Genomic DNA, 12,043 nt, shown 5'->3' on the forward strand with positions numbered 1-12,043 from the left:
TGCTAAGGCTATAAATTCAACTGCCATGGTGGAGTCTGCTTGACAAGACTATTTCTTAGAACCTTAAGAAATAGCATCCCCACTAATCGTAAAATCTCAACTAGTCTTAGAAGTATGATCTGTTCTATTTGAGTTTCAACTAGTATTTGTATACCCTTTTAAAATCGAAAAAAAACCTAAATAACAAATTCCATAATTCATTGTACTCTTTAAATAATTTAGAACTCTATGAACAACATACAAATGTTCTTTACTTAGATTACTCGTAAATCGACTTAGCATTCTAATTGCAAAAGTAATGTTTGGCCTTGTACATACCATAACGTACATTAGACATCCAATCACCCTTACATAGTCATTTTGTGCTATCAGCATGTCTTTGTTCGGTATTAGCCTTAGATTATAATCATAAGGCGTTTACATTGGTATACAGTCTGACTTACTATGCTTCATTACATTCTTTTCAATGTAACAAGATTGAGACAATGTTAGGCCATTATTGTCTCTCATTATTTATACTAAGAATAACATCCACCACACTAAGATCTTTCATGTCAAAATTATTTGACAAGAGCATTTTTGTGACTTTCACTTGTTCTGAATCAATACCAAAGATTAACATTTCATCTACCTATAGATAAATGATGACACCTCTACCATTATGGAACTTACTATAAACATATTTGTCAAATTGATTGATCATGTAGCCATTAGTTTGCACTACTTCATCAAACTTTTGATGCTATTGTTTAAGTGCTTGTTTTAATGCATACAAAGGATTTTACAAGCTTACACACTTTTCTTTGGTTTCAGAACTCTTATTATGGCTTGACATCCCCAAGTTCTTCAATAATTAAGGTTTGGCTTTTTTCTTTTCCATAGCTCATAAAGAGTTATTTTACTCTTTTTGTTTAGAATTCTATTTAGTATATAGCAAGCCATTAATAAGGTTTCACCCTAAAATCCTTTTTCCAAACCTGAAGTAGGAAACAAAGCATTAACCATTTTCGTAAAAACTTAATTCTTACTTTTCTCTACAATATTTTGTTTTGGTGCGTATAGAGCAGTAATCTCATGAATAATACCAGTGGACTCAAAATACTTAGGATCATAATATTTACCTCCTCTATCACTTTGTAAACATTTGATAAGCAATTCACAATGCAATTCAATTGCTTTTTAGTAAATTCTAAATTTTTCCATTACTTCAACTTTAACATGCAATAAGTAAACATAGCAATATCTAGAGAAGTCATCTATAAATGTTACAAAGTATTTCTTTTCACCAATAGATGGCGTACTATGCATGTCATAAACATCAGAATGTATTAATGCAACCAATTTGGAGTTTCTTTCTATCTTAAGAAATGAGCTTATTGTGATTTTAGTAACCATGCATGTCTTGCACATATCATTATTTACATCAATACTGGGTATTAACTCTAATTTAGCCATATCATGCATTCTTCTATAATGAACATGACTTAATTTATTATGCCATAAATTAGACGAAGTTGTTTAACTATCATGAACATTAAATAAGGCATTAATATAAGTAGGATTAGAATTATTTTTATTAATATTAAGCTTGAACATATTTTCACATAAGTATCCACTTCCCACATATTGTTCAGCTCTTGTAAGGATGAACTTATTTGCTTCAAATACTAATCTGAAGCCATACTTATCCAACAAACCACTTGACCCAAAATTCTTTTTAACTTTCAGTACATAATAAACATTGTTTAATACAAGTACTTTTTTTAGAAGTAAATATAAGTTCCATGGCGTCTTTTCCTTTCACTTGTGTAATGGAAGAATTTTCCATGTACAGCATGGTTCCATCATTAACTATTTCCAAAGTCTTGAAGAAACTCTTGTCATTACATACATGATTAGTTCTACCAGTGTCAATCCACCATGCTCCATCATCTTGGAAAAGATTTACTTCGAAAGCCATAGCCATAAATTTGTTGTTGTTTACACCTTATGTCTTGTTTTTTAAAAGTTTACATTTTGCCTTAAAGTATCTAAGTTTGTTACAATGGAAACATGGCCCTTTTTTGTTCCTTTTGATCTTATGATTTTTGTCATTCATACTTACGAGATGTTTTCTTTTATTGCGCAAGACTAGCTTGCTTGATGGTTTGTGTTCCATCACATGAACCTTCAAAGTCTCAAGATTTTTTTTCATTAGAATCATTTTCTTTATTTCATCTTGCTTAACTTCTTCTTGTTTACGATAATTTTTTTCTATTTGAAGATGATTACCAAAGTCCTCGAGAGACATTTTCTCTTTTTTATGTTTTAGAGTTTTTTTAGTGTCTCTTCATGGTGGGGGGGAAGCTTATCAATTATAAAAGATACCACAATATCTTCATTCATTTTAAGACCATATTGCTTAAAATTATTCAGAATACGTTCAAGCTCATGTAATTGCTCCATAACAGAACAATTATTAGTCATTTGATAGTTATTCAAATGACTAACTAGAAATTTCTTGCTACTTATATCTTCGACCATGTATTTTGCTTCCAATTTGTCCCAAAGTTGTTTTGCACTAGTTTCATTTTGTTACGCATTGAACAATGTATATGACATTTCATTTAGAATGTGTCTCATGCATATGTAGTCATCATTATCCCATTTTTACCTCAAACGACTTTGATTTACAGACTCTTCATCATTTTCTTTACCTGGTCTTGGTGGATCTAGAATATAAGCGACCTTGAGAGTTGTAAGGAGGAAGGGCATCTTTTTCTGCCACCGAATAAAGTTTCTTTCTTCAAAGCGATCTAACTTGACAATGTTGGCAGTCATCTATTTAAGTTAAGCCATTTTGAATTCTAATATCATGAAAATAAGTCTTAAAATTGTTGGCGCAAATGGTTTTTAGATGGAATTCAAGGAACTGACAAAATTGACTTCAAGGCTAGTCTTTTTAATAGATGTTAACTTTAAGACTTATTTTACTCCCATCATTCAATATGCAAAAGGGAATAATACGAATAACCTTATGAATACAATGAAGCCAATGTCTAACTTCGTCTTACACTTTATGAAAATAGATTATTAAATACACTCGAGGGTTTGGAAACTTGTTTGACCTTAAAACCTTCTTTTTACAGCAAGTAGATTATAAGGAATTTAGACGTTTTTATAATTGATGGGAACTTAAGTGTTTATGTTAATTTTCAAAACATAATACTTTTCTTGGTCTTAATTTTTTAGCTTTTTTTTGTTTTTTTTTTGTGTCAAAATGGTTAGCAACAAGCCCTTCATGTAAGCTTCAAAGTGTTTCTTCTTGAAGGACACAACCCTTCATCAAAGCACTACTTTGCTCAAAAGGCATCTTTACATTTTGCAAGACACAACCTTTAGATAAAGATATTGTTTCAATAATTACCTTATGAAAGGACAACCATTAATTCCATAAAACATAATTTTTGAGCTATAATTTGAAATGATAACTTTTCATACTTAAAATTTTGAGTTGTGGTGTTTTTTTTTTAATTTGTCTCATAACCTTTGAATGTCATTTTACTAAGAGACATTGTCCATTCACATGAAAAGCCCTCCTACAATCCAATAATTACATTACGTCAATTGATATGACATAACCTTTGAGTTAAGATAACTTTTCATTATGTGACATAACTTTGGATTTTGAAAATATACCAATGGTCTAGAAGCCTAAAATAATGGTCATCTTAAGTAAAGTACAGGTGCATGTCAAGGAAATGGAGTGGACATCTAGGTGTGTAATTGGGAAACTGTGGCACAACTTCACCTAAGAGCAATTCATTCATCATTCTTTGCTGAAAGTATATGGGTAGAAGTTAGATTAGTAGGGGGCTTAGACATTGAGAAAATGCAAATGGTGACCCTTATCGTTGATTATTGGGACTTGTTCAATGTATGGTTTGAACAACTAGAAATATATAACGCGGATGAGATGACGATGGTTGAGGTGAAATGAGTGGAGCTAGTGCATGTACCTCTATCATTATGGTATGAGGAAGTATTTCATGTTGTTTATGATAAGCTAAGTATATTCATCATGGTGAACAGAGCTATTAAGAGAAATGAGCATTTCAATAGTATTAGGGTGCTAGTGGAGTTAATTGATACATCTATTATGCTAATGAGTGTTGTCATAGTGACCTCGGTGGCGGCAATGAGTGTAGAGGAGATGATGGAAAAAGCAAAGAAAGACCATGAGATGTAGGAAGATGAAGGAAGCTCATACACCAGGAACAATGTTGATAATTAATGGTGGTGGAGTGAAGGGGACAAATCAATGTCAAATTTGACGAAGGTTGAGGAACAATCCATTGCCTTGTTTAATGAGAGTAGACAAAAGGAGTGGATAGGTTTAAGATTAGTAAATTTATACTCAAAAGGAAATGTCTGTTGGTCTTTCCTCCACAAATGTCAGTTATGTAAAAGGAAAAAATAGTGTGTTACAAAAAGGAGGAAAATGACTTGTTAAAGAAAGGAAAAGAAAGGACTTGCAACTATTGGAGCTTAAGGAAGGATATATGGACTAATAAATCTGTCTGATAGGATCCATGAGACTTGTGCCAAACTCGCTTAAAGGTTGTGGGAAGTAGTGTAGGTTGTCGAGTACTAAGAAAAAGGTACATGAAGTCCTTTATTATTGAGGTGAAAAGGCTGGGAGGCCTATTAAGTTGTAGCCAGCTTGATTGGGTTGGAAATGTTAGCGGTGGCGAAATGCCCCAACTTGGAATGTGTTGTAAACATGGGCTTCAATTTTGTGGTGTGGGGAAATGTGAGGAAGTTTGGATTGGGTTAAGACTTCTTTTAAGGCCACAGATAGAGAACGGGGGGTACAGTGAGCCATGTGTTTAGACTTGAGGCGATGAGTGCGTTAGATGGATTGATGGGTTGTGAGACTTATGTAACTAATCAGGGGGCCATGCAAGTCAAACAATATAGAACCCAAGTGTCTTGATCAGTTGCTGCATGTGATACGTAAGAATGGTGAAAGCAAGGACTTTTGGTAGACAGAATTAGTGTTAATAGAGGTGGTTAACGGGTCATACGGGGAATGACAAGCAATGACATCGAGGATGTGGCCACGGTCCAAAAACAAAAAGTGGGCATAAGTGAGGATAAGGGGAGACCACGTGCTTGCTCGAGTAGGAAAAAAAGTATGAAAATTAAGCAAAAAATGATAGATTGAAAAACAGAAAGAATTTAAAAATGACGCCTACGAAAAATAGAACAAAAGGTGGTAAAAAGGTGTTTGGTGATGAGGATCGTAGAAGTGAAGGTAGACATGAAGGGACTCTAGTATATAGGAGAGGAGGGGATGACTAACTTCATGCGTGTGTAAAGTCTAGCACAAAAGGAAAGTGATATTTTGTCTCTTATGCAAGATTCTGAAATAGGGGCAGAGGGGAATACAATAGTATGAAGGGACAATAATTTGAGCTTGAGGTAATGGGTGGGGGTTTCCAATAGTGCAGCGAAGCCTGGAGGGATGTTGAGAAGGAAGAAGAGAACCAGGAAGAAATCTTGGCGATACTAAAGGGTGATGATAAAGAAAGAAGACTATTTTCCAGATGCTTTGTCCAACGAAAACATGGCGTATCGCAATAGGGTTATTCTACGAGAGATGGTTGACACTTGGGAGGTGCTCGAGCGTAGTAGGGAATCGATAGTGAAAGAACTTTCTCTGCTTGAGTGGGAGATACGAAAAGAGATAAAAGTATACGGTCAGACTATGCATAACACAATTGGAGGTAAGTCCCTACGAAGCGCTCAAATTATTTACGTCGGACATAAGGGATATTGGGAGAAGAGAGAAAAGAAGAGTAGTTAGGAGTCTAATTTACAGAGTTAAGCCAAACTTTGTCAATTTACAGGAACCTAAGCTGAAAAAGGTAAATAATAGAATTATGGAGTCCTTGTGAGGAATATGGTTAGTTAATTGAGTGTTTTCAAAAGCAAAAGGGGTTGTAAGGATTTTATTTGTTTTTGGAGAAAGTCATTCTTTAATGTGAAAACTACGATGATGCAGAAAAATTTTATGTTGTTGGTAGGTAGCTTAAGAAAAATTAATTTGAGATGTGCCTTTGGCAACATTTATGTGCCAAATGACGAAGGTATGAGGAAAGAATTGTGGAATGAAATTGTCGAGCAAACTTAGAATTTGGGCAGGGACTCTATTGTAGTAGTAATCTCAAATAAGAGAGTCCGAGCAATTAACAGTGATACAGCTTCTGAACAGTTTATTCAATTTATTAATGAGATGGGATTGATAAATTTACTGTTGAGCAATATCAAATTCAGATGGTACAACAAGAGGGTTGAGGTAGCTTTTAATAGACTCGATAGATTCCTGGTAGATAGTGAGCCTTTGTGCGGCTACCAAACTTAATTCAGAGATGTTTGCCGAGCTTCTTATTGGAACACAATCTAGTGATGCTTGGCGCGGATGATACGGATTTGGGATCTAAACGTTTTAGGTTTTTAAATCACTAGTTAGAGGAGTAAAGTTTTCAACAAACTTTTAATGCAACTTGGGAAAATAATGGTAACTTAAGCTCAAGACATGGGAGAATCTGGCAAAGATTGAGATTGGTAAAATTTGTGCTAAAATGATGGAAATAGAGGAGCTTGGGTAACATGCAGGAGAAAATTGCAAAGCTCGAGGAGGATATACAGGCAAAGATGGTCGAATGGCAATAGAGGACAAGGGATGAGAGCATTAGGTGAAGATATGGGCATTACATCGGGCGGAGAGAGGTCATGGCAACAGAAGTTGAGGATGAGATGGTTTCTTGAGGGTTTATACTAGGGATGAGATGGAACTAAACATAATTTTTTAGGTTCTATTGTAATTGATTTGCCTTAAATCATTTACCATCTAATTTAAATGAAAGTTTTAAATTAAAAAGACTATCTGCAACGAAATGTTCGGTAGAAAGTTCGTCATTATAAATACCATTTCCTTTTTGTTTTTCAGATGTGTCGTAGATTCCATTGCTGCAAAACGCCCAGCACAAAGTCATCGCATATATGTCCATGGCAAATTGCAGCAGAAGAGTTCTTCGCAAAATTTCTCACCCAAATTGTTTTCTCAACAAAAGAATTTAAACAAACTTCATGAAGGAATTCCATCTCATTATAATTTGCGTTGCAAATATTAAAAAAAAATTTTGATTTTTTCATTATGTTCGTCTCAAATTCAGTAACTGAAACTGTTTATCTATGATAAAATTTTTTGTGATTATTGTCAAGTTTTTATTGTAACGATATTGTTATTGTTATTTAACAATAATTATTTATATAAAAATATTTTCTTAAATTCATAAATTATTTTAATTATGTACATTTCAAATACGTTAGAAATTAAAATTACATAATATACCAACTTTTAATTGACATACTCAATGCTAATTTTTCCTGTGATCACATCTCACTTCATTGTCACCATTGGTTTTTGCTGAACACGTTGTAATTTTCTATCTCACTGTAAGCGTTATTTTTAATCTCACCACTATTAATCTTACCCTATGTCAAAAGGAGTCTCAGACAAAACTAGTATACTATCAAATTAACAATCTTAGACACTTAAACGTATTTTCATTCTTTTGGGCCATTATGAAACTCCAATCTGCGGCGAACATTAGGAACTGCTCTTCCCAAGCCCTGCACTACTCTCTCGTTGGGCTAGCAGAAGGGAAAGCACTATGCAACTCTATAGGCTTTAACTTAATTTTCATTAAATTTGAACATGAAAAATTGGTTGGTGTTATAAGGTAAGAAATCCTAATATTGTCGGCGATTGACCAAAAAAAAAAAGTGTTCAGAAAAATTCCCTTGGGAAAGAAACAAATTATTATGCTATTCCTATTAAATAGTTAGAAATGTGGTACTGAATTAATATCTTCCATACCATCTATGAGTAACGGGATTATTCAATTGTTGAATAAAATAACGTTTCTCTATTGTCAATTATGATGCAGTGGAAGGAAAAGACACTGATGATGAGCAACAATAGTGTAGCCTGTAGATAGCCACCTAAAAGAAATGATATAGATAGGATCAAATGCCTAAAAGTTAGCCCACCACAAGGGAAGCTGTAAATAGTACACACGGAACTTTGTTATCTTTGAATACAGCTTGTGTCTTTCCCTTTTCTAATATTGTTTAATTTTATATAGTGACCTCTGGTCAGCCAGCAGGGTTAATGCTGTGATGCAGAAATATCAATGGCGACATGGACCCCGTACGTACCAAAATTAAAGCTCCTTTTCAATGACGTTTCCAGGGCAGCAAGCAATTGATTGAACTTTCCAGTTGCTTTGTTGTTCAAAATGACAAACTCAATGCAAAAACCGTGTTCTTTCGTCTGCTTTTTTGTCCTCTTGTTAGATAGTTTATGACCTATAAACATGTAACTTAAACTAGCGTTCCATCCATCATAGCTCCCCTTATCTTCGCTTAAACATCTCATTAGTGTCGTACTTTGTCCCCAAAAAAGAAAATCGCACTCATTTACTTCTCCACAGATTTTGTTTTCAATTGTTTCGTGTTATGGATTTGGCTTCTGCAGTTAAGAAGAATGAAGTAGTAGACGGACACTCAACCAGGGGGTGGGAGTTGGTTCAGGCTTTGCCAGGGAAATTGAGAACCAAGGTAGCTGAATTTCCAGGGAAGATAAAGAAGTTGGGACAAGACGACCCAAGAAGAATTGTTCATTCCTTCAAAGTTGGACTGGCCATCACCTTGGTGTCACTATTCTACTATTTTGATCCTCTCTACGTTGGTTTTGGTAGCTCTGCAATGTGGGCTGTTTTGACTGTTGTAGTTGTCTTTGAGTTCTCTGTAGGTAAGTTTTAATACCCCCTCTCTACTTTCGTATGTTCCATCTTTGTCTAATTTACTTACTACAATATTTGTAAATTGGGGGGATTAGTGAAAAGCACTAAACGGATTAAATTGCTTTTGTGCAATTATGTGTGCAGGAGCAACCCTGGGAAAAGGCTTAAACAGGGGCTGGGCAACATTTCTAGCTGGAACTCTGGGATTTGGTGCTCATCACTTAGCAACCTTGCCTGGAGAGAAAGTCCAGCCTATACTACTCCGGCTATTTGTCTTCTTCCTAGGTGAGGAACATTTCCAAAGAAAATGCACTTGCACATCTATTAATTCATCATAAAAACTACTAATTCTGAAAAAAAATTTGTGTTGACACAGCTACAACAGTGTCATTTATCCGATTCTTTCCTCGAATGAAGGCCAGATATGATTACGGGCTTGTCATATTCATCTTAACGTTTTGCTTGATATCTGTTTCTGGTTATAGCGATGAAGAGGTGCTCGAAATGGCGCATAAAAGAGTGTCCACAATACTCATTGGTGGCGTTACAGCTCTTTCTGTCTGCATTTTCATCTGCCCGGTTTGGGCTGGCGAAGATCTTCACAATTTGGCTGCCAACAATATTGAAAACCTTGCGAACTTCTTAGAAGGTTCTTCCTTGGATTAATATTCACAATATTCTAATATTCTAATTTTTAGTAGAACCTAAGTATATAAACTACTATATAGGAAACTATAATATATATAAAATTTACAAAGTAATGTGATTTTGCAGGTTTTGGTGATGAGTACTTCAAAAAATCCGGGGATAGAGAGTCCAACAAAGCATCTTTACAAGGATATAAAAGCATACTTAATTCAAAACAAACCGAAGAATCTTTGGTTAGTAGGAGAACAAATTAAACTATTGCTATTAAATCTCTCAATTCCTCCCAAAAAATAGAAAATACAAAAGTAAAAAGAAGATGCATGTCTGATTTCAGTATTTAATTCTCTGCAGGCTAATTTTGCTAGATGGGAACCTCGTCACGGGCAGTTCAAGTTTCGACATCCCTGGAAACAATACCTGAAGATTGGAAGCCTCACTCGGCAATGTGCTTACAGAGTTGAAGCCCTTAATGGCTACCTCAATTCTGATGTTCAGGTACTACAGTCTACACTAAAAAAACATGAGTGCACCAAGATATCACCATGAAAATTTGGTAATTTTGAGCAATAATGACATGATTTTTTGCAGGCTCCACCAGAAATCCATGGAAAAATTCAGGAGGCGTGCATCAAAATGAGCTCAGAATCTGGGAAAGCCTTGCAGGAAATAGCGTCGGCTATTAGAAAAATGACTCCACTATCTTCTGATTGTCCTTACATTACAAAATCTAAAAACACCGCAAGCAGCCTCAAGTCCTTGCTCAAGACAGGGTGGTGTAAAGACAGAGACCTCCTAGAGACTGTAGCAGTGGCCACCGTAGCTTCACTACTGCTTTATGTTCTTTCTAACGTTGAAACGTTGAAAACATTTCGGAGTCCATTCATGAATTAGCCTCTCTAGCACATTTCAAAAGCGTGGAACCTGATGTAGCAGATGGGAAGCCAAATTTAAATCAGCGGGGACAAAAGCAGCCAAGTTCTAACAGCATCATGTTATCATAATTGAGTAGCCAAACCCAAGAAAAATAGATTTCTTAATAAAGTAGGGACTCTGTGGTTGTCAATTTTATTATTTCGTATAAGTTGTTTAGTCCTTTTTAATTTTTTAGAGAATTTCTACTAAAAAAGTGAATAATAAAAAACAAGAAATATTTGCTCACAATCAAATGATTAAAATGAATACTAATTCAAAAAAAATATTATTCTATAAATTGGTTAGAGTTTTTAAATTTTGCAAGCGAGGCTAGAATGTTACCACTTATCCAGTTAATAATTATATTAATTTATTAATTTTTTAAATATAATTTAATGAGAGATGTGACAACCTTTTAATTTGAGTTATAACATTTGAAAATTGTAGAACAAAAAGTAAATAGCTTTTTCTGACAAAATTTATCTCATCAGAAAATTTCTACAATTTTTGTCGAACCTCCAATAAAAAGTATCTTCAAATATTGACAAAATTTTTGTGATCCAAAATTCGTTCAAAAAAAATGTGACGTCAAATATATATATGCATGAATATATGTATACATATATATATATATATATATTTCAAACTTTCTTGGACATTAGTTTATTTTTTCTAATAGTTAACATATGATTAACCAAATTAGAGATAGATTTTAATTATTAAGTTAGCCCATGGTAACAGGGTGTGGGCTTTACTTAAGCAATTGGGCTTCCTTAATTAGACATTTAATTCGGCTTACAAAGGTAGAATTCTGTGTCTCCCAACACAGCACCCTTATTTTTGTTTGCAAAATCTTGGCTCTTTCATCGTTGTCCTCTCAGGATAGTCTCTGCCTTAACAAATCAGAGACATTTCAATGCTCCACTTCAAAATTCTATTTGTCAATAGAATCAGGTTTTTTTTTCTTTCTGTCAATTCTTTCACAATCTATCCATGTGGTTAACATCCCTTCTTCATCATCAACATTCTAGACCAAGGAAGAACAGCCCTGAGCCCTGTAGTTCTTTTAAACTCTCATTTGTTTTTCTCATTTGAAAGGTTTCTCAACCCCCCTTTTTTTAAGTTGGAAACAAGTGTGTATTACTTTAGTTATAAAATATTTGTCACCTTATGACTATTTGATTCATTAAAGAAAAGCAATGAACTTTTGACACGCCTTACAGAAAGAAAAGGAAATAAATGGCACAAAAAAATGAACTATATTTGCATGTTGATGCCGTTTTTTCTTTTTTTTCTTTTTGGATTCAGTGATCAAAACAACTATTTAAATTTAAAACTTCACACTACAATAAAATTGAGTTTTAATCATATTTCTTTAGGTGACATTTTTTATATAGTGAAATTTTAAAAAGTGTACCCATTTAAACTTTTAGTTTCACTTTTTCACATATAGTAGTAATATAAAAAAATGCAGCCTTTGTTAGTGTATATAATTTCTAAGGTTACATTTTATTCATAATACATCTAAAAATTTATATAGTGAAATTAGATTTACAAAAATGTTCTAAAAAGCATAAAAAATGTTATTAAAAGTATTTTTAAAAGCACATTTTAAAAAAATACTATCT

The 12,043-nt window shown here is 33.9% G+C and overlaps 1 protein-coding gene across 1 annotated transcript; it reads left to right on the forward strand.

The window, feature by feature from the left end:
• Positions 1-8,416: 8,416 nt before the first annotated feature.
• LOC110412405 (aluminum-activated malate transporter 2-like) lies at positions 8,417-10,731 on the forward strand. Its single transcript, XM_021422935.2, is given in 7 exon segments — positions 8,417-8,863; positions 9,000-9,140; positions 9,232-9,504; positions 9,630-9,736; positions 9,855-9,998; positions 10,092-10,356; positions 10,359-10,731. Coding segments are annotated over 7 exon segments (1,371 nt in total). The 5' UTR covers positions 8,417-8,568; the 3' UTR covers positions 10,505-10,731.
• Positions 10,732-12,043: the final 1,312 nt, after the last annotated feature.

The sequence above is a fragment of the Theobroma umbraticum genome, unplaced genomic scaffold (genome assembly GCF_002168275.2).
Source record: "Theobroma umbraticum cultivar Fairchild unplaced genomic scaffold, ASM216827v3 scaffold_95.0, whole genome shotgun sequence".
Lineage (NCBI taxonomy): Eukaryota > Viridiplantae > Streptophyta > Magnoliopsida > Malvales > Malvaceae > Theobroma > Theobroma umbraticum.